At 34.7% G+C, this 27,174-nt stretch overlaps 1 protein-coding gene across 6 annotated transcripts in view; it reads right to left on the bottom strand.

The window, feature by feature from the left end:
- The window catches only part of LOC149409850 (uncharacterized), a 67,137-nt gene that overhangs the window by 21,319 nt on the left and 18,644 nt on the right, over positions 1-27,174 (bottom strand). For all 6 annotated transcript variants that reach the window (XM_089649148.1, XM_089649154.1, XM_089649152.1 and 3 more), the window contains exon 2: positions 21,520-21,864. In XM_089649148.1, coding sequence (XP_089505274.1) covers positions 21,520-21,735 — 216 coding nt within the window. In that variant the 5' untranslated portion in view covers positions 21,736-21,864. The remainder of the gene's footprint in view (positions 1-21,519; positions 21,865-27,174) is intronic.

Below are 27,174 nucleotides of genomic sequence, written 5' to 3'. Positions count from 1 at the left end.
TAGGGCTCTCGAAGAAACTTGCACTGTTCAAGGGGTGAAATTTCCTCCGAAACGAGATAATATTTAATACGATTATGATATTTGCAAACCGAGCACAAAGCATGTGAATAATACGACGAGGACAATACGATTGCACCTTCTTGCTACACGACACGAATTCGAATGTTGTACTTGCGACAATTTACAATGCAACAAATCATCTTCTTCTTTTCAAGTGTGGGTAAGGCTGTTTTTAAGAAAAGAAATGTATAGTAGGTATATGATGGGAAAATAGTAGATATTATCCAAAACTGTTTCAATACTAAACAAATATATTTATACATTTCAAAGGTTATTTTGTATAAATTATTGACAAGTCCCGGCTTCTTTAGCAATATTCCGTTCCCCTATACGTTAAAATTGTATCCATGATAAATAGAATTGTATGAAACTTCATGGATCACATTTGCAACAGCCTGTTAAGATCCCATATACGATACAGTGGCGTCTATCAGGTTAATTAAGATTTTAAAATGAAGAAGCTTTGCAAAGAGATAATTGACTTAGGTCACAGCGAAAAAGCGTAAAAGAGGGACGCCTGGAAACTCGGGTAAATATCCAGAATTACTACGCAGTACACGCATAAACTATTTGAAAAACAAACTTTTATCAGTTTAAAAATAATGAGAAAACATTATTTTTTTATATGAAAAACTAATGTTTATAAGACAAGGTTTTTTTATGCATAGCACGAAGGGTAACAAATTATTAAAAACAATAATTAATTGAAGTACAAGTACATATTGAATTATTTGGCGTGTAGCTCGTAGTGACGTAGCTCAGTGGTACATAGCACCTAACGGGACATCAGAAGGTACGGGTTCAATTCCCGTCGGCAGCATTTATTTTTACGAGATATTTTCAATTTTTATTGATATTTCAGACGACTAATAATTGCTTATAATAATTTAATGAAAAATAATCCATTTATGTATTTAATGAAATATTTGGATAATTTGACGTACTTTATTATAACTAGTTATTTCGATTGTAAAATGAATTTGAATTTATTTATTTATATTATAAAATGGTATATTACAGCAATGTCTCAATAGGGAATATTTTCTGTGTCGAGATGTGCAGCAATACTATTATAGTTAGTAACGACAAAAATACTAAAATTGAGAACGCTAACCAACGAAATTGTAACAAAAATAAACACTACAGTTAACTAAAATTGCAGCTGTGGAGTACGTTTTAAGTTGGCAACACTAACAGACAGTCTACTGACATGAGTGATGCATGAGTGGTTCATTTATGCTACTGACTAAATAAGTATTACAAAGATAAATAATAATAAATAAATGAAAATAAAAATAGGTGAATACTAAATAGGTAAGTAATAATAATTAGAGAACAATAGGTAAATACTATCAGGTAAGTAATAATAAATAAATTTGTATAAGCAAATAAGTATGTGATAATAATAAAATTGGTTTAAATTAAATTATACAAATTAAAAGAAAAAAATGTTACCTTAAAACCGACAATATGAATGGTCGCCAAGTGAATAATCAATTTTAATTTTAATGAAATAACTAAAAATAGCTTAAAAACCCATATTATCACTTATGTCAAAACAAAGCGAGAACAATTATCCCAATTTGGAATGAAATAATAAAAATAATAATAATAAAATATTTTTAAAATAAAGGTTTTATTATGTTCCTTTTGTGTTTTATTATATTCCTTTTGTGTTTTACTATCTTTCTTTTGTGTTTTATTATCTTCCTTTTATGTTTTATTATGTCCTCACTGGGATCTTCCTCAAGGATTAATTGTTAATAAAATGTATTAGTATGAGTAATTATAAATATATTAAAAAGTGTTTTTTCTGAAATAATTATAAATATATTGCATGGTGTTTTTGGTGCAGTTGAGTAGTTTCGGTTACAGCTATTTAATTGTTATAATATTTTGTAATATAATATTTTATGAACAAATATTGTACATGTTTAAAAAAAATGTTTTACATTGTTGGATATGTTTATGACCCTGAAATAGGTGTTTCTAATATACGTATTTTCTTGTGTTTTGTATTTATGAATACAAAGGAGATTTTTTTTAGAATAGAGTTGTTTAATTGACATGATATTGAAGATTTCGTCAGTGCTAGTTCTTATAGAATAATTTTAATTTTGACTTTTTGGGTATAGCTATTTTAATGCATGATATTTTTTTCACTTTTGGTGACTGAAATAGCTGTTCATCATTGTTATTAAACTGTATATATAAATAATTTGTTAATCCGTGTCCAATAAATAATTGATTTTCAATATTTACCGAAACTCCTTATCAAAGAAATGGCCCCGACCTGACTAGGAAATGCGAAAATTACCATCCCAACATTGACATAATCAATTTTATTTTAATGGTTTCCAAGAATATTCTTATTTCCACTTGTCTACAATATGATAAACACATGTCTGATTCATAATTGAATTCCCACCCTTCATATTTCATAACAATCAGCGCACAATGAACTCACCCAACCAATAAAACTATATTTGATTGGTTGCACAACCAAAATTTGAATATCTAGATCAATGGGCCTAGAAAACTACGTTGCCCATCAACTAGAAATATACCCTGAACGATGGCCAAAAATACACAAAGTTATTACAGTTCTGTTATCATGTGGTAAGACTCAAACGCATCTATAACTGCGCTACAGAACAACCACCACTGTATGCAGTGTTAATTAGTTGAATAATTATTCTTGCGACAGGGCAAACACCTGTGTATAATATTGTGACAGCCAAGACGTTTTTGAATCAACACTAGGTGACTAATTAAATACCTCGCCGCGTCTAGAGACTGGATGAAAGAGAAAATGTAGCGCAGATATAACGTAAGGTGTGAAAGAACTGACCAACTTATCACCTTCATAAGAAAGTTACCAACTTATGATTATGTGCTTATCTGTGTTGACCAAGTGACTGCCATCGACTGGCTGGATAATCGCAGCATCCCACTTTGACCTACACCAACGTGTAGTTACTACTAGTTGGTGTAGGTCAAAGTGGGAGACATCTAAGTCTGCGAGCTAATCTAAGGCCTCAGGAGATGCCATGTGGACTTCATCAATCCTGCTGGGGAAGGAATGGAGCGGACATTCGTTGACCACATGGTCCATGGTCTTCACCGCATCGTATTCACACCGAGCAGAGTATTTAAGATAACACCTATGCTTCATGTGGTCACAACGGCTGTGGGAGCACCTTATCCTATTCTTGGAGGAACAGAGTTTCGAGGCAGTGGGAACCTAAGCTATCTCTCAGTGGGATCAATTGCCACTCAATTTTCCACCTATCTTCTGGAGTTAGAGCTATCTAGAGACCGAAGAAACCTATCTCCTTCCATTCAGAAAGTTTTCGGGACTTTATACGTCATTCAGGGTGAGAGACGACATCATCGTGCAAAGGTATTTATCTATCTATTTATCTATTTGCAGTGCCTTCTTCTAAGGGAATACAAGAACACTGATAGAAACGTGTCTATCTTCTGAATATTGTTGAAAAACGGGCCATGGGGTAGGCACAAAAAGCTTCTAAAGAATCTATACAGAAAGACATATATGCCTCAAAAATGAAAAAGAGTTCTTACATACACCAAATACATGGTTCCATCAATAGCTAAAACTTAAAAAGAAAATATAATTCCACGTACAAGTATACAAGCGAACAATTGCACGAAAAAATGTTGACTCCTCGGATTGTAGATACGTACTAATTGTCCCAAGAATACCGTCAACAATTTCTTTGGTATAAACAAATACATGCAACAAATATACGTGCCAATACATCGGCGTACATTTTCTAAGGATGGAGTTCTCTTGCCGGTGAATTTGGTGGTTCATGTCGTTGGTTTTCTTGACATTGCATCCAATATTTCTTGTTGTTTAATTTCAATTAACATTGATCCTTGTCACTAAAATAAGGCCAACATAAAATCGGCTTTAATCCATTCAACTCAAATAATTAGAAAAAAAATTAAAATCTTAATAAAGTTACAAAAAGGGTGGTAGATACTCTCAGCATCACCCTGGTGAAATATTGCCAATCAGAAATCAAAATGTTGTCTAAGTAGCTTTAGATTTATTTAGTGACCATATCAGAATATAAGCAGGTACTTCCACACCATCAACATTCAATAAGGTCAACCAATTGTATATTCATATGAACTTAATAACTCAACCCTTACCTCTGTCGAAGAAATTAATTACCTGGGCATATTTTTTTACTCTAAATTAAACTTTATATCTCACATAAACGTAATTAACAATAAGGGAATGAAAATGCTTGGGTTCATTCTTCGAAACTCCAGAGGCTTCTGAAATATTTCAACCTTGAAAATTTTGTATACATCTTTAGTTTGAAGTCGAATATAACTCCTCGATATGGTCCCCCTATTAAAAAATACATTCAGATACAATAGAAAAAATTCAACACAAATTCCTAAAACACATTAATTTTAAACTCTGTATTCCCATTGAAAGTATAAACTATAATTACCTACTTAGTGAAAAAATTAAATTTATTAAATCTCTCAGATCGAAGAATTATGTCTGACTATGTTTACTATGTTTAAAATTGTAAATGGTAGTGTAGACAACCATGATTTAATTAACCTCATTAAATTTCATGTACTCATTAGAGCTACTCGTTCTAAAACCCTGTTAAATTGTAACAATTCCAAGACTGAGCATTTCAAACACTCGCTTGTACCTAGATTACATGAAGTTAGTAATAGGTACGCAGATGTAGCGGATCTGTTTAACTGCACAGAAGCTAGGTACAAGAAGGCTATATTATCATATCTTCTAAATCATTACTAATATAACGTAAGTCTACTCATACTTGTTGATAATATTTTGTATGTACTTGTATCTCCTTCTAGTATTAATTTTAGACTTTCTGTCGTCATTTTATGATCATTCTGTTGCATGAATTATGATATATTTATACCGTTGATATTAAATAAATAAATAAATCCTCTTTCCATGACATACCTCAATCGGGGATTCCATAGTGATACAACCATATTAAAAAAGTCTCTAACAAATAGACAAATGACTCTTGACAGAAGCATAAAAACAATTACTAAAAAGCAAAAGAAACGGCGAAATTAATTAGTTAAATTATTCAACCTCCCTCGCACCGGCCTAGTGGGAAGAATTCAGACAATCATTTTTTGTACTCTAGCCAATCTATTTGTATATTATTATAACAGAAGATCATTCTCTATCCGAGATGATTCACGCACTAAATATATAAGAGTGTTGAATCATATTCCAATATACGACATTGTTCCGACTGTTTTAAACCTGTCTACTAAACGTCGGAATGTTCTAGCCAGGAATGGATTAAATGTTTTATTGGATCTGTAAATTCCGTTGTTTCTCTTTCTGTTTTTTTCCACCTGTTTTTAGTTTGACATTTTGATCGCTTAGAAATAATTAAATATCAGGCCTGTAACAATTGCTTTAAAGTGAAAAATCACTTACTTACGAACCCCTTTTCGAACACTATTCTATTTTATAATGCGGAAAATTTAGTTCTTCAGATTATGGTTGGAAAATATTTTAATATTTGTGCCTGAATTTCACAAAACAGAAAAAACGTGCATTTTGATACATAAGAACTTTAACCAACTTTGGGAATCTATTTCAGTCCATATTCTTACAACTTACAAATCACCTACAAATAAAATGTTATGTCCTACCATTTTAAGCTTTGAGGATTGTTTGAAAACTCGCAACTAAATGACTAATGATCGGAATGTCAGCATGTTTAGTACAACACACAAAAATATAAAACACGTGGAAATACTTACAGTCCAGCTTTGTTTGGGGGTATTTTGGGGATATATTTGATACTTTGTTTGCGGATTTACGAGTCAGACCAGAGCTTTTAATACTACCAGATGTGGATGGCTCAGTTTTCTTTTCAGTAGATACATTTGTGTTTTGATGTTTACAGATTCATAATTTTATTTTTGTACAGTTCAAAAAACTTACAGCAGACAACGTAGATGTTCAAAATACTGGAATAAAAGGGTTGTTGGCTTTACATTCTAATAATTAAAAAATGCTAACTGAAAAAAAAATTACACTAGATAGATATTTTAAGTGAAGTGTCAATTAGGTTCCGTTAAGGGAGATAAAAATAAAGATATTTAAATAAAAATTATATTTTCAAACGAAAAGTTATAATTTGTTGTGATGTGTTGTTGTGTGCTATAAAATTGACGTACAGGTACTTTTGTTTTCATTGTTTACTTTTCAACTCAACTGATAAACATTGGACTGAGATTGGAGTTAGTGTTTTAAAAACATTTTAAGGCGATGCACTACGTAGTGTAATATTTTAAATCGAGCCGCTATCAATAACAGCTCTTACGTAGATGGCGATAAGGTTAAAATTCCCGCTTAACACCATCCGCCTGTTTTGAGTTATGCAAGAAAAAAACATGGCCAAAAAGTTCCTTTTATTTTATTTTGTGGATGTTCAGGCATAAATATTTAATTTTTTTCCGATCATTTTATAAATAACTTAATTTGCCACACTATACAATAAAATCATAACTGAAAATGGGTTCGTAAGTAGGAAATTTTGAACTTTGAAGCAGTATTCATAGGCCTTATACATTATTTTTTTCTGGGCTCATAAAAAGACTTATCTAAAAAGTACTCGATTATTTCAAAGGCCAAGATGTATTCTACTCGCAGTATTTAATTAAAGCATCTGAAACATTTCTAGGCGACCAAATTTCCAAACACATGATTTGGAATTACTAGGTACGTAGTGCATCGCCTTAATAGAAAAATATTTTTTTAAGGGAAAAAGAAACGTTAATTATTTACAAATGTAAAAAATTACATAAATAATCTTGAATTTAACAATTTTGTACTACCGGCTTCAGAATAGGTGAGTACAGGCAAATTAATTACATTCATTTGCGTTTTTATGATATTAACTACCCATATGTATTAACATTTCATATTCTTTATTTTTTCGATTGAGCTCCCACTTCTGGACCCCTAGAGCCGCCTCTGCACATACCACTACTATAAATGCTTACTGTTAACTATATTGATCTTGTACAAACAGGAATCGCATACAAAATCATAAAGTGTCCCCCAAAAGCTCTCAAAGTCATAAAGTTTCTCACAATATCTTCAAATACATTAGGTCTTTCAAATGTCAAAAGAATACATTTTAACGCATTCTGCACATCACTGTATGCGTCAGAACTGTGAGTAGATTACACTGCATCCCGTTGGGACAAGCTAAATAATGCCCCCAATTATTCCGCCTACCGACATACTGCAGCGCTACAGATCTAAGGAAATATTCCTGAGAGACGAGTGCACTATTTCTGGGCACTTCTTCCCCCATCGCATGGGAAGCTTATGGTGCAGACTACGCCAATCTAAAAATACCATCATCACTGCTATGGCTGCCTGGATGGAGTCCTTCGTAAGGCTCCGTAGTAAGGGGCCATTTTCAAACATTTAATGCACATTTCGGAATCGTTTTTTTTTAGTTTTTCATTTTTCAGTTTTTTTTGGTTATTACAATGATTGGGTATGTTAAGACCACCAAGCTAGGCGCACGCCCTTGTTATGGTGTAAAACAAACTACACACAGCGACACAGCCTATCTTTGATTAAAGACATCGACCAAGTTTTGTTTAGACAGGGCATGTGAACATTAAAATTAACACCGAAACCAAACGACATTCAAAGAAAGTGCATTATCCCGCAGTCAAAGGATTGAATTGGAAGAAGCATCGCTTTTTACCTTGTGTTGGTCTTCACGGAGCAAAGTTGTATGCTAAGCAATTTAATCCCAACGATCAATGAGCAGCTGTGAACATCATTTATCAAACACGAATTTGAGGAAGTTAGAAATGTTTTCATTAGAAGCTCTCGCGGACTTAATATTTATAAAACATATAGATACCTTGTAATAGCTTCGTGGCCGCGAGGGCGTATCGATTAAAGTACCTAACAATAATTGATAGAAATCTTATATTTATTTCAACAAATTACAACAGCACTGTTATCACAAAATCTTGTACAACAAGTTGTTTTATTAAGAAATTAGCTGACGTGTACCGGGCGTTGTTGGGGGTTAACCTTAGGAGATAGACATATACCATCGTGTACTTTTCTGTAGAACTTTTTAAGATATACAATTCCGTACTACATTGTTTTGATTTATCTCATAAGGTTTAGCCAGCGTTAGCAATGTAAGCACCCGAAAAAATATATTTTGACTTGATTGAAAAACTTCGACTTTTCTCTACTTTCTACAAATATAATATGCATGTATTATATACATTAACCTTCTGGAAGAAATTTTCTAAATGATAGTGAAAACTCTATCACAATCCGTTACGTAGTTTGGAAGAATTAATCGCACAAACAGACAGACACGGATATTGACTTTATTTTATACTATTTAGATTGTTATTACTATGAGAGTAGATTTGCCAAGTATATTTAGCGGGGAAATTAAGTATGATATTGCTAAAGTTTATTATATATCGACGGTCAAAGAGCAGTGCGTCAGCAACATCATCAGCTGTAGGCAGACTGATGGAACCTAAGCGCAAGCCAAATACTAAGTTTGGTGATCGCGCTTTCGGAGTATCTGAGCCGAATGCTTGGAATAAACTTTCTCAGGAACTAAGATCCATAACAGGTCCAACAGAAATCAGGTCTAAACTAAAAACTTACCTTTTTAAGCTGTCATACCCTTAAATTAAATATACCATTTCTGAGAGAAAGTCCAATTATATCCAATTTTCCAATTATGTCCTAAATCCTGTTTCTAAATTTCGCTAATAAAAAATTAGATAATGTTAATTAAGTGTTAATCTCAAGTGACCTACCAGGTAAGTATTGTACTGTGCATTATCTCCATATATAGTTAGTAATAACATAGATCATTGTAGAAATGTATTATATATTTGTACAGCGCCCTTGAGGTGATTTTGCACAAAAACGGCGCAAATATTATTATTATTATTCCACCAACGATCTCTCAAACTCATAGAGTCTCGCAAAGAATCCCTAAAACTATAGATTCTTTACCAAAACCTCTCAAACTCACAAAGTCTTTCTAATAATCTTTCATATATTATCCTAAATCACAATATGAAGTAGTAAACAGGACGGCAACAGGAAAAAATGGCTCACATCCAGAATTAAATGGGTTCGTTTGCCAAAAATTCTGTTTCATTACGAATGCAATTTTACGAAGCACATCCGACGACAAACTACAACATTCCTGTCGCTCGGAACACGACTGACGAAACCACGCATTTTAGACGCGTTGAATTTTATCCCGGAGGTTTCGGGTTCAAATCCCACTACAGCATAAAGATATCAAAGATGAGACTAGATTTTCTTTTCGATCCCTTTTTGAAGTAATAAGATATGATTGGGTCTTTGGAACATTAAATTCGCCGAGGTTATTCTTAACCCAAGAGGAAACCGTTTCGAGGTAACTGTCATTCTCTCCTTCAAAGCCTTACCAGCTGTTGGAGTTTCTGTACCCTTCGAAGGCTTGTCAAACAAAATGCTATGTCAAATTTTAATAAAAACCGCAAATGAAAGCTGTTATATCTCCGGGGTTATCTCAAACTCGCAACTAAAACTCCGACCTCAACCAAACACTTTAGTGTGAAAGAATGACGTGCTCTGATATCTTAAATAGAAGGCGATTGGAATTATCTGAACCTCACCTTATCTATTATTCTTGACAACTAACGCCGGCCGTCTATGGGTAACTAATAGACTAATCTATGGGTGAGCTCATATACTTATGTTCATGTTCAACAAACAGGTAGCGGCATTAGCAAACGCATATAGAATAGTACCTACTGCTTCACGTTCCTAATTGAAGTTGTAATTTATTAATTTTATTGCAGAAGCAGAAAAGATTAGTTCTACAGGGTTTTCCAATAAGAGATGTTATTTTGATATTCAATCGTAAAATATCAATAGTTTCGTTGCTTGTGTGGCACGTTGCGCCGTCTTGTTGAAAGCAAACGTTGTCCAGATCAATACCATCTAATTTCGGCCATAAAAAAATATTAATCATCTCTCGATAGCGCAATCCATTCACAGTAACTGTTGCTCCAGCCTCATTTTCGAAAAAGTAAGGTCCAATGACTCCGCCGGACCATAAACCGCACCAAACAGTCACACGTTGAGGATAGAGAGGCTTTTCAACAATAACTCTTAGGTTTTCCGATCCCCAGATGCGACAATTTTGCTTGTTGACGAAGCCACCGAGGTGGAAATGGGCCTCATCACGCAAGATGATTTTCATTTGATTCACTCAAGTGAATTTTAATAATTTCAATGCGTTGTTGAAGCGTGTATCGTTCCATTTTTTACTAATGGCGTAGTTTCTACTTGTCAAATGTCAAAAAATGACAGCTTCAAAAGTATCATCTACCGACATAGCTGGCTATTCAAAATAACACCTCTTATTGGAAAACCCTGTATATGTATTTTGGATTTGTTCAAACACGGGGTAACATGGTAGTAACAACGTACCTAATTAATAATGAATCTAATGGCCTGGATACATACGCGAGCCGAACTGCCGAGCTGAATCTCAACTTGTGGGAAAGGAACGAAGCAACGGGAAAAGGCGCGAAACGTCGCCGCTTGCAGTTGCTTCGTTCCTCTCCTGTAATTCGTGGCTCGGCTCGAGTTTCGGTTCGCAAATGTATACATACCAAAATAAATTTAATGTTGATCGATGTATAGGTTTGATCCTACCCATCGTATTACAACATAATAAATAGTTTAACAAAATATTTAATTAATTTTCTATCAAATCCTTTTATCGTTTATATTACCCTAAATGACATTTTTTTAATAAACAAGAATATAGCTTAGTGTACATCGTACAATGATTGCCCACTTGTTTATAGTAATTCACATAATAATGACAGTGATTGCCCACCTTAGTGATTCGATAAACATCGTTATTATAACAACAAGAAGATTAATATAAATAATAGGTATAATGTTAAGACTAAGAAGTGCCTGCAAAATTTAAAAACTTCGACGCGCTTTTCTGTGTCTGTTTTTGTCGATATTGGATTTGTGATAAAAACCATAAAATACATTTTTTTAGTAAAAAAGAACACAGCTTAGTGTAAATCGTACAATGATTGCCCACTTGTTTATAGTAATTCACATAATAATGACAGTGATTGCCCACCTTAGTGATTCGATAAACATCGTTATTAAAACAACAAGAAGATTAATATAAATAATAGGTATAATGTTAAGACTAAGAAGTGCCTGCAAAATTTAAAAACTTCGACACGCTTTTCTGTGTCTGTTTTTGTCGATATTGGATTTTTGATAAAAACAAGTACAACATTTCCAAGCCCGAAGTAATGACATCAATATTCAACTGCATTGAAGATCAAAACTAGAATACGCTTCTGATGTCCCTCTGAGTCCCATACCAGAAAAAATACAAAGAATTACTGAAACAAATTTAAAAAAATCTAAGGTATCTTTACATGAGAATGCATGGATATCACCCACTATTTATGCATAATGGATGTGCTCTCTGTAACGCGCTACATAAGTGTCTAATCTAAGAGGAATGGGCCCTTTCGGTAACAGCATTAAAAATAATAAACTATTTTATTTACAGCCCATACCTCCTGCAATTTTATAAAATGTTCGTACCGAACAACTAACGCCTGGGTCGACACCACGACCTGCAATTGGCATGACAGAAAAAGACGTTCTGGTCCAGCATAGTGTGACAAGAGATATCTTAATGATATGATATCTCTAGGTCCTTTGACACTTTTAACACTGGCATTGAAGATTTCAAGGGTCATTTTAGGCAAGAGTTTTAAAGTTATGTAAATTATGTCGTGTGTATTGTAATAGGATTACATAAATCTCTAATCCACAATATTAAAAACGGCAGTTTGTCGATTCACATTGCACTCGTAGAGAAATCCGTTAATATTTCACCGGAATCTTCCGGTGAAAAGGACAATCAAAGTGAGAGTGGGCAATTACTAGTTGCCGGCAATCATAGTCCAATTTACCCTACATTTGAACTAATTTCACATCAATCTTCTGAGAGTAATTTTAGATCTTTTGATGCCATTGTTTTCCCTAGTCTAAAAACTATAAGAATCAGCGAGTGTGTGGTTTAGTAGACCGTGGTGTTATTGTCTGTTCTGGGATTAGAACCCTGGCCCAGAGCCAAGACGGCATCCCACAGCACCACGCCCACGGCCCACTCCCCACTGGACCACGGAGACATACGAATTACACTTTTCACACGATAAATCGGTACTTATCACCAGCATCTATATATATACATCAGATCACATACATTCTATGATCAACGATGAGATTGTCTCCTAATAAACTAACTAACTAACCATCACGCCGTTTCTCCGCAGGGGTAGGCAGAGAGGACGGACCACCAAACAACTCGGTCTTGGCACACACTCCTTACCTCATTCACATTCATACATCGTCTCATACATACTCTTCTATTGTTCTGACTCTTGACATGGCCCGACTCAAGTATCTGATTCACTTGGTCGTGCCATGTCTTCCTCGGGCGTCCCCGACTTCTGCTACCATTCACATTTGCATCGGATATTTTCCTTACACTCCTTTCTTTGCTCATTCGCTCTACATGCCCAAACCATCTAAGCATCCCTTTCTTGATCTTACTCATTACGCTTACATCAGCCTTGCACTCTTAGCGGATATCCACATTCCTCACACGATCATACATGGTTTTACCACACATACGACTCAGGGATCTCATTTCAACAGCATTCAATCTACTTTCATCCTTTGCCAGTTCCATGCCTCACTTCCATACATCAGGGTAGGTACCAGCACTCCATTGTGGACTGCCAACTTCGCTTCTTTAGACAATTTTTTGTTAGCGCCAACTGCGTTCAGTACTCCATTAATGGAGTTACCTGCATTTACCATTCTTTCAATATCTTTGTCAGCCTTCCCATCTCTCTAGAACATACTTCCTAAATACACAAACTCATCCACCTGTTCCAAGTATTCCTCATTCACAACTATATTGCACACTGTTTTCGTACTCTCTCTTTCAAACACCATTACTTTAGACTTACTTACATTCATCATAACTCATTCATTGTCTCCTAATTTTTTTAAATATATTTTGATTAAAAAATCGACCCGTAAAAAACCAAATTTTTTACATTAATCTATTTTCTTAGTCGACAACTCTAATCACCTCGCCTATTGTCGATTGGGACCTATATTTGGATCGTATATTAACTGCTGTAAAGTTCAAAATCTTCTTACGAACCCATTTTCGGTTATGATTTTATTGTATAATGTGGCAAATTAAGTCATCTATAAGATGATCGAAAAAAAATTAAATATTTATGCCTGAACTTCCACAAAATAAAATAAAAGGCACTTTTTGGCCATGTTTTTTTCTTGCATAAATCAAAACAGGCGGATGGTGTTAAGCGGGAATTTAAACCTTATCGCCATCTACGTAAGGGTTGTTATTGATAGCGGCTCATTTTAAAATATTACACACCGTAGTGCATCGCCTTAATCTATTTTATTAGTCGACAACTCTACCCACCTCGCCAAATATCGATCGAGACCAACATTAAACCTAAAAACCGTGAGTCAAACCCATTCCTTTAAAAAACAAATTACGATATGGATTCTTACACACGGAATAAACTGCAATACCCATTAATTCTACACTCTATCAAGTTAATCACCTTTCAGACAAAACATAACATATCCTTATTCCCTAACTTAGCGGTATAGTATGTACATAATTAATTAGTGTGATCTATTTACTAATAATTTCTCAAATTTTTCATCTTCTTATAATTCTATAACTTCTCCATCCTCTTCTTGCAACCCAAACTAGCTATACATCATTTTTCTTATTTATATTACAGTAATGTATAGATTCTATGTCCGCAAACTGTAAAATTCACCCGCCATAACACAAGGTCATCCCTAGCATGGAGGGTGAAATATCACAAAAAAAATTATATGTAGTCTCTAAATCATGTATCAATAAAATAAAATTGTTATCGACAACGAGTTCCAGCTCGATCGGATATCGGGAAGTGACTTAATTTCCGCTTCCAAAATGTGCATTCATTGATTACCAAAAACAAAAGTGAAATTCAAACAGATTTATTTAAAAACATCTAATTTTCAAGAAAACTAAATTAAATTAAGGAAAATTATTTATAAGGTTTTAGTAGCAGACCTTGCCATATTAACATTACAATGTTGTATCCAATGACTTTCCAAGGAAGACTTGCCAACAACGAGCATTTAGTGATGACGTTTTATGATAACGGTCAGGACCGGCCCTTAGCCAAACGGCGCCTGGCGCGAGTAAATTTTTTGCGCCTCTTGTCAAAACCGTTAGACGCCTAGGTAGATAAATGATCACTGTAATCAATAACATTCGGATGATTTTTGTTTTTGTGTAGTGCCGTTTTCATGAAAAATACTCTCAAGGATGATGTGTTAGCACTGTTAGGTATTGTTAGGTAATAACCCACTTTCCAACATCCGATCGATCTGAAACCACTGAGCTATGTCAGCTTATTTCAGGCGACTAATTATTGCTAATAATTATTTGTTATTCTTTATGCTATGTATAAAACCTTGTCTTATAAACGTTAATTTATCATTAAAATTAAGGCGATTCACTACGTCGTGCAATATTTTGAATCGAGCCGCTATCAATAACACACCTTACGTAGATGGCGATAAGGCTTAAATTCCCGCTTAACACCATCCACCTGTTTTGATTTATGCAAGAAAAAAACATGGCCAAAAAGTGCCTTTTATTTAAATATTTGTGCCTGAATGCGGATGTTCATTTAAATGTTTTTCTATCATTTTAAAAATAACTTAATTTGCCACATTATACAATATAACCATAACCGAAAATGGGTTCGTAAGTAGGAGATTTTGAACTTTAAAGCAGTTTTCATGGGCGTATACATTATTTTTTTCTGGGTTTATAAAAAGACTTATCTAAAAAATACTCGATTATGTCAAAGGCCAGGATGTATTCTACTCACAGTATTTATTTAAAGCATCTAAAACATTTCTAGGCGACCAAATTTCCAAACCAAAAACACATGATTTTAAATTACTACGTAGTGCATCGCCTTAATAAGGAAATATACTGTTTACACCTTCAAAAGGGACCCAGTTTTCAGATTCACATCAGAACTCATAACCTCAAAACTTTAATAAAAACCATTCATAACCCCCGAGCAAACCCGGGAACACGTCAGCTGGCAAATAAATAATAATGCAATTAAATTGTTCAAAAAGGAGTTTTCTATCAAAAAATTTTTTGACGGTTTTATACTAAGTACATATTTATACAAATACCAAATTTAATCTATGTGACGCACCACTAAAATCATGTATCGAATTTCAGTTGACATTTAAATTGGCAATTCTAATAAATTATCCTGGTCTAATAAAACAACTCCAACAAAACAGCAGTTCTTTAGGGAGCCAGAAAATAGGTAAGGATTCTTTGCCATGTGTTTTTTTCTAGTAGCTACTTTGAGCGTTATTCTATTTTGCATGCAACAGTCTACTCCAGGGGTGAGCAACCATTTTCTTCGCCGTTTTGGAATGAAAAATATCAAATGATATAAACTAACTAACTAACTAACTAACCATCACGCCGTTTCCGCAGGGGTAGGCAGAGAGGACGGACCGCCAAACAACTCGGTCTTGGCACATACTCCTTGCCTCATTCACATTCATATATCGTCTCATACATACTCTTCTATTGTTCTGACTCTTGACATGGCCCGACTAAAGTATCTGATTCACTTGGTCGTGCCATGTCTTCCTCGGGCGTCCCCGACCTGTGCTACCATTCACATTTGCATCGTATATTCTTCGCTCCTTTCTTCGCTCATTCGCTCTACATGCCCAAACCATCTAAGCGTCCCTTTCTTGATCTTACTCATTACGCTTACATCAGCCTTGCACTCTTTGCGGATCTCCACATTCCTCACACGATCATACATGGTTTTACCACACATACGCCCCAGGGATCTCATTTCAACAGCATTCAATCTACTTTCATCCTTTCTTTGCCAGTTCCATGCCTCACTTCCATACATCAGGGTAGGTACCAGAAAATGATATAATTTAATTATTTATGTGTCTGACGATAACTGTTAGTATAGCACTTTTTCTAATGCTAATCAAATTCAGTAAAAGATTTTTTTTTTGCAACACTCACAAAAATCTTGGTAAAAATTTTGGTAAATATTAAAAAATAAAAAAGACCCTGACGTTTACCTCAGAGCTTATAGCCTATACTCAACTCTAGAGATGCTGTGTCGAGAGTCGTTCTGAGGAAAGTAAGAAATAAACCTAGGTCTTCAAGATACGCGTGTTATACCTAGGAGAGAAAAATTGCTTCCTCCAGTAAAATAATTCCTTCTCAAAGTAATTCAAAATACTAATTTCGATGGTGAATCTGTCTGTAAATCCGGTTCAATAAACTATAGATCTTTTGCTTTCAATTTAAGTGTCATCATTTTCAAAATTGGTAGTGTTTGAAGAATTAAGACAAGCGATAAAGTACCTACCTATAATGTAATATTTTTAACAGAAATTTATTTTAATTGCCAATTTTTCAAAGTGCGCTAGTTTCTAGTCAATATAAATAAAAACGTAAATGTTCGCTTTTTTCAAAATCTTAAATCTTGGAAAGTTCTACACCGATTGCTTTGAAATTTTGACACAACTTTGCATTCAAATACGCGTGTGTTTTTATATACCTATATTATATAGACGTAACCTGTGACAGGTAAAAACGTGAGATTTTGAAAAACAGCGCCATCTATTGTAGAAACATGTTTATTTTAAACAACGTCATCTGTCGAACGTAAAGCAATACACGCCATTGTTTACATATATGCACATACAGAATGAGCCACAGCAAGATACAGATGATAGTTTAAAATAAAATACTTAGGTATTACAATCCTGTTGTAACATACAACTAAACTTCCTCCGAGATAGCAATAACCAAGCACTCTTGAAAGGTAATCTTTTACTGTATACTAGGTATACCATACTCAAAATTAAATGGGTTACGAAACCACAAGTTGCTTTCACCTGTTTTACACAATATAACAAAACTCTACTTATTTTTACTGGCTAAATCTTGACTGTGGCTTCAGCCCACAGTCGTGGAAGATGGATGCAATGTGGACTGAGGATTGTAGCTTGAGGATTGGTGCACTGACGGATTGAGCTTCTTGACCTACTTTTTAAGTGCGGTAGCTGCTTCAGTTCTTTAAATATTCTTAATTACTCTAACGATTTCCTAATGAGCCTGAATGCACGCGAGATGTAAATGAACGATTTTGATGTTTTTGATTTGTGACACCACACAAGAGTTCAGCTGCTCGAAGCTAAGCGGATTATGTCACAACTAATTGAATGTTTTGAGATGAGAGGAAATAAATTACTTGTTTTCTTATATAATATGATATCTACAGGGTTTTCCAATAAGATGTGTTATTTTGATATTCAAAGAAACTTTTCCCGTAAAAGTTCAATGGTTTCGTTGCTTGTGTAACACGTAGCGCCGTTTTGTTGAAAGTAATCGTTGTTTAGATCAATACCATCTAATTTCGGCCATAAAAAATCATTAATCATCTCTCGATAGCGATCCATTCATCGTAACTATTGCTCCAGCCTCATTTTCGAAAAAGTAAGGTCCAATGACTCCGCCGGACCATAAACCGCACCAAAAAGTCACACGTTGAAGATAGAGAGGCTTTTCAACAATAACTCTTGGGTTTTCCGAGCCCCAGATGCGACGATTTTGTTTGTTGACGAAGCCACCGGGGTGGAAATGGGCCTCATCACTCAAGATGATTTGCATTTGATTCACTTAAGTGAATTTTAATAATTTTAAATCGTTGTTGAAGCGTGTATCGTTGTATTTTTATTAATGGCGTAGTTATTACTTGTCAAATGTCAAAAAATGACAGCTTCAAAAGTAACATCTACCGAAATAACGGGCTATTCGAAATAACACCTCTTATTGGAAAACCCTGTACTTTGTAATATGTTATAGGTATTATCATTCAAGAATCCAGTAAACTAAACATGAATGCACATTTATGATGGATAATAGATACTGCAAAGCTGTCAGAAAACTAGATTTATGAATTCATTAGGTAATAATTCTCATTGGTCTATCAGAAGATAGGTAGAACCTTGAGTCGCGATCGGCCCACGTGGGATATGCTCGTCTCGTGCACGACCCCATCGAGAAACAGCCTGAGTAAATTCTGGTCAGTCATCAATAGGATAAGGTCCTTCCACATCCGCTGTGCCCACATGATGCATAGGTGGGGCCTTAAATACTCGGCGATGTGTGAATGCGGTGCAGTGCAGACCACATAACGTATTGTAGTCAACAAATGCCCGCTCCATTAATTCCCAAACGGGATTGACGAGGTCCACAGGGCGACGCCTGAGGCCCTAGATTGGATCACTGGCCCTTATGTTCGCATCTGACCCCCATCTTACGAAAGAAGAATTATTGGTGTGTGGGTGTGATGCGGCCTCCTGCCGTCTCAGCATCCTGAGAAGTATAAAATGGCCACAGCTTGTCTGTTCGGTGAAGAACACATTTATTTATTAACCATTTTGTTAAGTGTGGGTTAAATTAAAAAGGCAACAGTAGCGTAGGGAGTGTGGCGAACCCATCGTACGGGGAATGGAAAAAAGTCCTACTATATCCATCCCAAGTCAATGCGTGAGCTATCCTGCTCAGGCTGAATGACTCTGGAAAACAGTGTTAAGAACGGTGCCTCCGAGATAGGGGGTCGCATCTAAGAGTATTTGGACGTTACCCTAGCACTCGGGACTCTGCAGGAGTGGGCCTTCTATTTCCCCAGACATACATGGGACCAAAAATGGACCATGGCATTCAAACCAAAATACTAGGGGTCGAGGGGAACCAAGAGAGGAGAGCTTAGACCACCTAGGTGTAGTCTCCCCCCATGGGGAGTGGAGAGGAGAGTTGAAACCACATCGGTGGAGTCTTCTCTCGTGGATCCTACAGGAAACCTAAACAAAGAGGGTCTTCCGATAAGAAAGCAGAGCTCCTCACCGGGACCTGGAAACAAACTGAAAGGAATGAGGTGAAATGGGAGATAGCATAATGGGCCCATGGCCTGAGCGCTCGCGGGAACTATCAGTGTACCGTCTTCATTTTCATTTTAAAAAAAAACTGGGACCACACGCATAGCCGTAACAACTATATTTAGTAGCCACGATAGTCTTAAATCATACTATAGGTACCTAACGAACAAGCAAACAATATAATACAAAGGTTAACTATTTTACAGGTAGATAATATATGTTATCACACAAAGCAGAAATTTATTAGGAAATGCCAAACGGTGATGAAAATAAAAATATATTAAGTGCTAAATATTCAAGATAAAAGCCCAAAACTAGGTAATACATTCCTGCAAACATCGGGTAACTGGTGAGTCAATTGTTGTCAATTCTGTCAAATACAGTTTAGTGTTGTCATCCAAATTTAGCGCTAATGATAGTGTTGTCCGTTTGTTGTGAGTACTGCTGTCCGAAATATTAATAAAAATATGGCATCATTGATCTTCCTAAAGTTTTTTCTTCAAAAGAAAGACAAACAAGTTACGAATAACTTTAAAATATGTATTTGAATGGAACCCAAGACACTTTCAACAGACCTCCAAGATTTTGTATGCAGGCGGCCAAAAAAGGAACGACCAATTTTTAATGGTATCATATCAGAGATGCCTAATTGATCTTTAGGTGGATCTTTAAACCGCTTCTCTTTTGAGACGATTGATTTTTAGATGACTTCAAAACCTTTATTTTTTAATAGTCCGAAATAATGCCAAGAATAAATGATTATTCTAGAATTTTGAAATAAAATACGTGTATTACGGACAGAGCATATCTTGACCTACATTCTGATCTAGCAATTTTTATTATATGTTTTCATAAGTCCAGAAAAACATAAATTATCAGCCCCAGAAAACTGCTTTGATCTTTGTGATGTCTTACTCGTGAATTGTTTTTCGAATCGGTTTTATTGCGAGTGGAAACTTAAAATCATCAAACTCTGACTAAATAACTGTGGTTGGCCATTTCTCATTAGCCTTCTTCCCATCAAGGCGGTACATTGGCAGCATAGATAAATGGTCAATTCTTCATCTTCTTCACATTTCCTAAAGCTATTAGTGTGTACTTTCCAATCCTCCATGTGTCAGGTCCTTTTAATAGACCTAGTCCCTCGGTGAATTCCAATCCATAAGTATCACAGATCCATATATGTATGGCTGAACTGCTGGACGAATTTATATAAACTGACATAGGTAATGAAATAAAGTCAAATTGTAGCGGGTTAGTCTTTATTTTGGGTATAATCAATTTGCAAGTATAATGGCAGGTATTTATAATAATACAGTGTAATAAACTTTAACAACCACTTTTAAGGGTTCACGGAGAAACACGAAACAATTTACAATTGTCGCGGTCCTTCAAAAGGAAACGTTATATGTTCCCTTCACCTTTTGTTTTTCTAAAAAGATTCCAATGAGATTATCTCTATGGGTTGGCTGAACTCCTACGCGGACGGTTAACTATGCGTCTCTGGAGTCAGACCTGCCAGAGGTGACTGATGGCGCGTGAGGCACAAAATTTTTTCTCTTACTCTGGGTTAGCTGAAATCCCAAGCAGACGGTTAACCAAGCGTCTCTTGGTTCAGACCTGCCAGATGAGGCAGAAGTTGTGCTTTGGGCACTGAGAATCAACTTGCTCTCTGGAGATGAATCATGACATTATACAGCTGTTACATCCCTTTCAGGAATCACATATGTAAGCCTGAGCGGCGGGGATGAAAAAGTTAATAAATATCACCCCTAGTCCTAGTTAGTAAGAGATGAAGCGATGCTGGAACGAGAAGGTGTTCAAGATCGAAGAACCAATCAATCAACTCAAGAAATCTATAAATTACTAATTTGGTTTGTTACAAAATTACTTTAATTTTATTACTTTATTAGATACAAAATCCACTCTTCAGAACAAACGCATTCGTATCTAATAAAATGGTGTAAACAAAGTAATTTGAATTTAAGTCATAAATTGTGTCTTGACAAAGTAAAAACTTATCTTTAGAAGGAACTATTCTACGAAAAATTGTGTATTTCTGATGGATTTGTGACAAATTTAGTTAAATTTTTCGATGTTTCAATTAATAATATTTCTAACAGCAGTAGTTGACACAACAGACGGACAACACAAACATGTAATACGCAACGAGATGTTGTGGTTAGTAAAAGCAACAGAACACTTACCCAACTTACGGGAAAAAGCTTATAACTGAGATTGGTCAGAAACTCCTTCTTCTGGGGGTCAAACATGTCGGAGGGTTTGAACCCGCGCTTGGTGATCAACGCGCTGTTGGTAGACGTTGATTGTTGAACGTCGTTGAAGTTGTCTTGGTGGACAACCTTATCGTTGACCTTGTGGATTGTCGACATCTTGTTGGACGAGTAGTTGCTCTCGCTGATGGTCAACATCGTTGCTGATCGGTTGGTCGCCTTCTTTTACGAAGCACTAAACTTTGTCTTTGTCGTTGTTGTTGGTTATTTACTGTTTATTTACAGTTGATTTTAAGTGGTTAACTTGTCAAGTTTGACTCTTTTTACCTGAAATAATGAGCGTCATTAAAGTTATAGAGCAAAATAACTTGCTTATCAAGAAGAAAGCTTTTACTCTGAGATAAGAAAAAATAATTTGAGTGCGTCTCTCCAGGATAAAGAAAGTTTCCGTGTTCAAATCTAGCGACTAATATCTAACTTAATAATATTTTAAACAATTGACAACTTTATCTAGAGTGCGCACAGTATCGATAAGCTAAGCAGCTTTCAGTCGATTAAAACTGTCAAACGTTATTGTAGATCGCAGGCGTACAAGCGAAAGTCGACTAATCACCGATAATATTGATAAAAAAACCTTTATTGTGTCACTGTTGACACCTTGTCTTATTTATCTTTCGTATTGTTTCAATATTATTAATATTCCATGAATAATTTTTATTATTTTTATGTTGACAGGTTTTCACGGGAGATTTAACGAGTGATTTCTGGACGAAAGTGAGAAATTAAAATACTTTCAGATTGTCGTGATCTGAGTGCGAAAGAGCACAAATTTTACGATTCAGTAACTAGATCTGAATTGCAGGCTGATTTCATAAAATTTCTGTGTTTAAAATGAAAACAATTACAAAGGTGTATGTATTTTTTTTTTAATTCAAAAGAGGTAAATGAAAAACTTTATTAGTGCCCAAATAAAGAAGTTCTTATTTTGTGTGTTTTACAAGGAGTTCATATAAACACACCTTTATAATTATTATTTCTTCGTTCTTGGTCAGTTGTTCTATTCAAGATTTGAAATGTGGTGATGGCCATTTTGTCATCCGAACACTGTAAGCACTCATAAGCAGAGATGTGCTTTATTTCAAATAAATCCATTTCAAATGGAAATGCAAAATGCAAAATGGGTATTTTCCATTTTGCATTTTAAATGCTTTTCTAAAAACCATTTTGCATTTTGCATTTTAAATGCTTTTCTCAATGCATTTTCCATTTTAAATGCTTTTTTGCAACATTCTTCTTACTATCTCCACTCATCTTTTTTTCATAAGCCCCAAATATCAGTCGGTCCTCAAACTCGCTATGAGAGATCATTTCCATTTGTCAAGTTGCTCCCTGGTAGGAGCCCTGGCAATTGAGTGATCCATTACAAAAAATACTGAACATGGGGCCATGACGCTGTAATATTAAATGTTAGATAGCAGTTTCTATGTTTTTACGTTGGCAACATTAGTCCCGCGCAATTTTTTTGTGGTTTCATAATCTGTAGTCGTGGTGTTTTTGGATTTACCATCATGTATAATGTTTGTTCTACATTGATGTCCATTATTAAATGACAAAATTGTTTAAAAATTTTATAATTATTTTAATTGTTTGACATGAGAAACCATTTTGCATTTTCAATGCATTTTGAAAATAGGTATTTTGCATTTTGCATTTGAAATGCTTTTCTAAAAACCATTTTGCATTTTCAAATGGAAAAGTTTTGACCCATTTCCATTTTGCATTTCAAATGGTTTTGGGTACCCATTTTGCACATCTCTGCTCATAAGCAGTAGCTGCTCGTGACTTCTGGGTGTACTAGAGTGCTAATATTAAATAAAATTGTATTATTGATGTTTTGCCTGAAAAGTTTTTGTTTTTCTAAAATTCGATTTTTGTCGAATATAAAAAGATATTCGGGAAATTTAAGTTTGGCAGTGCACTGCACCGATTTCCTGAAAATCTTCATAAAAAAATCTAATTTCGGAAAAAAAACTTTTTCGGCTACAACAACGTTAATAATACCATTTTATTTTAATATTAGCACACAATTACTCCGAAAAATCACGAGCCGCAACTGCTCAAAAGTAAAGCTAAGATTACACAGCACAGTTTTATTATTTTTTTGGCAATTATAATTGCTTTGTAGAAAACTTTATTAAGATTTTTTTCTTAGATTATCATGAATAACCACCCCATGGAACACGGTATATAAATATATACCGAAGAGTGTCCCGGTGTGGTTTTGGTTTTTTATACAAATCCACAGTTTTATTACGAGATTGATGAAATTTTGCACACTTGACCTTCAAGGTTCACTGTCTACATGAGATTTATGAAAACCACCCTCGTCCCCTATTCTTACCTCTTAAAGCAAAAATATACCCTGGGATACACAAAATAACAGGATTAGTGACAAAAGTGTTAATACTTAACGCAAAATCTCTGCACTGGAATGAAATACAGAGTCGAATTAAAGTTAATGTAATGTAGTTTTTTAACAGTAAAATTGTGATATACAGTAGTGAATGGTGAAAGAAGTTGAAGACGCTCGAGAAAGACATTAGTAATAGCGAAGCATTGCGGGCTCCACTAATAATAAGTAAATTAAATTCAAATGATATGTTTTTAATTCTGGCAATACGGAAGTATTTTTTCTATTTATTTTTGTAAATACAATTTCGTTTCCCGTCTGTTTGCCCGAGGCGACGTGTTAGCAAATTTATTGTTGTATTTTCATTTGAGCAATAGTTTATGTGGGTTTTTAGTGGCCAAGTTGGCAACACTGAGCTGTTGGCGGGAAAATTATCGTTCCGTTGACGCGGGAAAGTGCAATGGGTTGCCATATTTTAAAATGGCGGATTTGTAGTACGATTTTCACAATTTATAGTTTTTTTACAATAACTCCGCATAGGAGGCACTGAGTGAAATTTTTTACTGTCATTATGTCACCTTTTGGGTTGCTTTGTGGAAAGATTCTTGAGTAGAGCAAGGAGTGAACATAGGCCTTGAAGAGTTGCTGGAGCACCCCTAAACAATGTTAATGTTTAGGAATGTTAAGTGTGGGACAGCGAATAATTTACAATAGTCTAATATTTATATTTAAGCTAAAAAATAAGATACTCCCAAAATGCATATTTAAGAATGTTAATTTTAATTTCGCTACATGGCTACCCAACGAGAAACTGTGGAGGTTTTATTTGTCGGGAAGCCAAAATAATCTCTATTTTAAAGGATTTTAGATTTTTAATGCATTACCGACATATGTTAAGGAAGCTAAGTCTTGCTGCCTTTCGTGGGCACAAGAGTCCCAACTGCTCCCGTCTGGAGCCAGTGAGACTATGGCATCCCCAATTGGGGGATGTTGTGAGACTGAAGGGTAAGTGGGGAAGGGAAAGAGGAAGGTGGGTAAGTACCTGGCTATTCAGATCTAGTCACTAGACACGGCTAAAGCCATTTGGGGCAACGTTTCAATTCTGAATGAATAAGTAATATGTACTATAAAGAATAAGTTTTAGATGTATTGTAAAGTGTCCTTAATGTAATAGAAATAAGTTAAAAGGTTTTACATGTAATAAAAATTAAAACTAAATAAAAACATACAAAAAAAACCACAGGAGCTGTTGAACTCAAGAACGAGTCGTAGAAACGATCCGTTCTCGTGTGAACAATGTCAACTGTGTACAATAGCTAATGGGACCCTATCCCCTTCGGTCACATTTAACTGTATCATACCTACTTCGAATAAGAACATTACAAAGCACATTTTTTATTCAATATATGTTTTTTCTAAAAACACTATCTTCATTGCATTTAGTTCGGGTTGAATCTTATGAAGACAATGTTGGTAGTTCTTATTCGAAGTATGATACTGTTAAATGTGACCGAAGGAGATAGGGTCCCATTAGCTCAGTTGGTAGAGTGGTGCCCCGGAAAGACAAGGGTCCTGGGTTCGAGTCCTAGATGTGACCGTATCCTTTTCTGATTTTTCTGTTTCCGATTTTCGTTTAGAAATCGCTAATATTGTCTTCAATAATTAAATCTTTTTCTATTTGATTACCACAAGTGGATTCTAAACTGACTTAATTATACTATATTATTAATAATTAATATAAGTTTATCATTATATAAGAAATACCTGAATGATGTTTTTATGAAGCTCGTAATATTATTTACGTATATTGCGTAGGAGCGATTACATTTTTTTTCATTTACTTCTTATTGTAAATTACATGTTACCAACCTGTTCTATTAATTTAAATTATTTTTATGCCATCTGCACTATTAAAACAGCTTTATTTTTTTTCTTTTTTCTTATATTAAGTACATCTAAATGGAAAATTATTAGTACCATGTATTATGTTATTTTTTTGTGTTTTCTGTTATTTATTTTGCTGTTGGTGTTTTAAAAATAAAAACATTGAAGTTGGCACTGTATTATGCAGTAAAATATTTATCATGTTAAAGCCTATCAGGGCGTTTAAATTAATAAAATATTATTTATTTTTTCGGAATAACTTTATTGGGTAAAACCTCAAATTGTAATTTCTAAATATTGAAGACAATGTTAGCGATTTCTAAACGAAAATCTGAAACAGAAAAATCAGAAAAGGATACGGTCACATCTAGGACTCGAACCCAGGACCCTTGTCTTTCCGGGACACCGCTCTACCACTGAGCTAATGGGACCCTATCCCCCTCGGTCACTTTTAACTGTGTCATACTTCGAATTAGAATTACCAACATTGTCTTCATAAGATTCAACCCGAACTAAATGCAATGAAGATAGTGTTTTTAGAAAAACATATATTGAATAAAAAATGTGCTTTGTAATGTTCTTATTCGAAGTAGGTATGATACAGTAAAATGTGACCGAAGGGGATAGGGTCCCATTAGCTCAGTTGGTAGAGCACTGTCCCGGAAAGACAAGGGTCCTGGGTTCGAGTCCTAGATGTGACCGTATCCTTTTCTGATTTTTCTGTTTCAGATTTTCGTTTAGAAATCGCTAATATTGTCTTCAATAATTAAAATATTATTTGCCGGAAGAAACCATTTTGGAACAGACGAAAACTTCAATGTTAAGCTTATCATTTAAATGATGGCCAAAGAAAATTGACAAATGAATCTTGAAGCAAATAAAATTTAATAGCAAATTTACGAAGCAATTTTAAAACTTGTTGATAACTTTATGCATACATTATGTTGTTAGGATATTAACATTGAATAGTCGGATGCAACTCGTATGCGGAACAAGATGTTTACGAATCAAAAAGCGTAAATATTATCGTGTTGTGTCTTATTGGATTCTATTTCAATTTGATGGTAATATGTTTGCGCTTTCTCAAAAATTTCCACACCAATAAAGAAAATGACGTAATGCGTTAATGAAATCGTCGATCAGCACCGTTTTGATTGGACATTTGAACAATCTCCGATAAACACACGTTCTCTGTGATTTGTAATTTCAAAGTGGAATTTTTTTTTTTTTACTATAATATAATATTTGTAATTTCGTAATCCTGTTTCAGGATTTGTAATTTATACCAAATAAAAATAAAACTTAAGTTTACACAAGACATTTTGCCTCCTGGGCTCCAAAGA

Source organism: Hesperophylax consimilis, chromosome 29, assembly GCF_061612785.1.
Source record: "Hesperophylax consimilis isolate HC1 chromosome 29, BYU_Hcon_1.0, whole genome shotgun sequence".
In the NCBI taxonomy this organism is placed as follows: Eukaryota; Metazoa; Arthropoda; class Insecta; order Trichoptera; family Limnephilidae; genus Hesperophylax; species Hesperophylax consimilis.
Note: the sequence above shows the minus strand (reverse complement) of the source record. Positions and strands in the feature narration are given on the sequence as shown.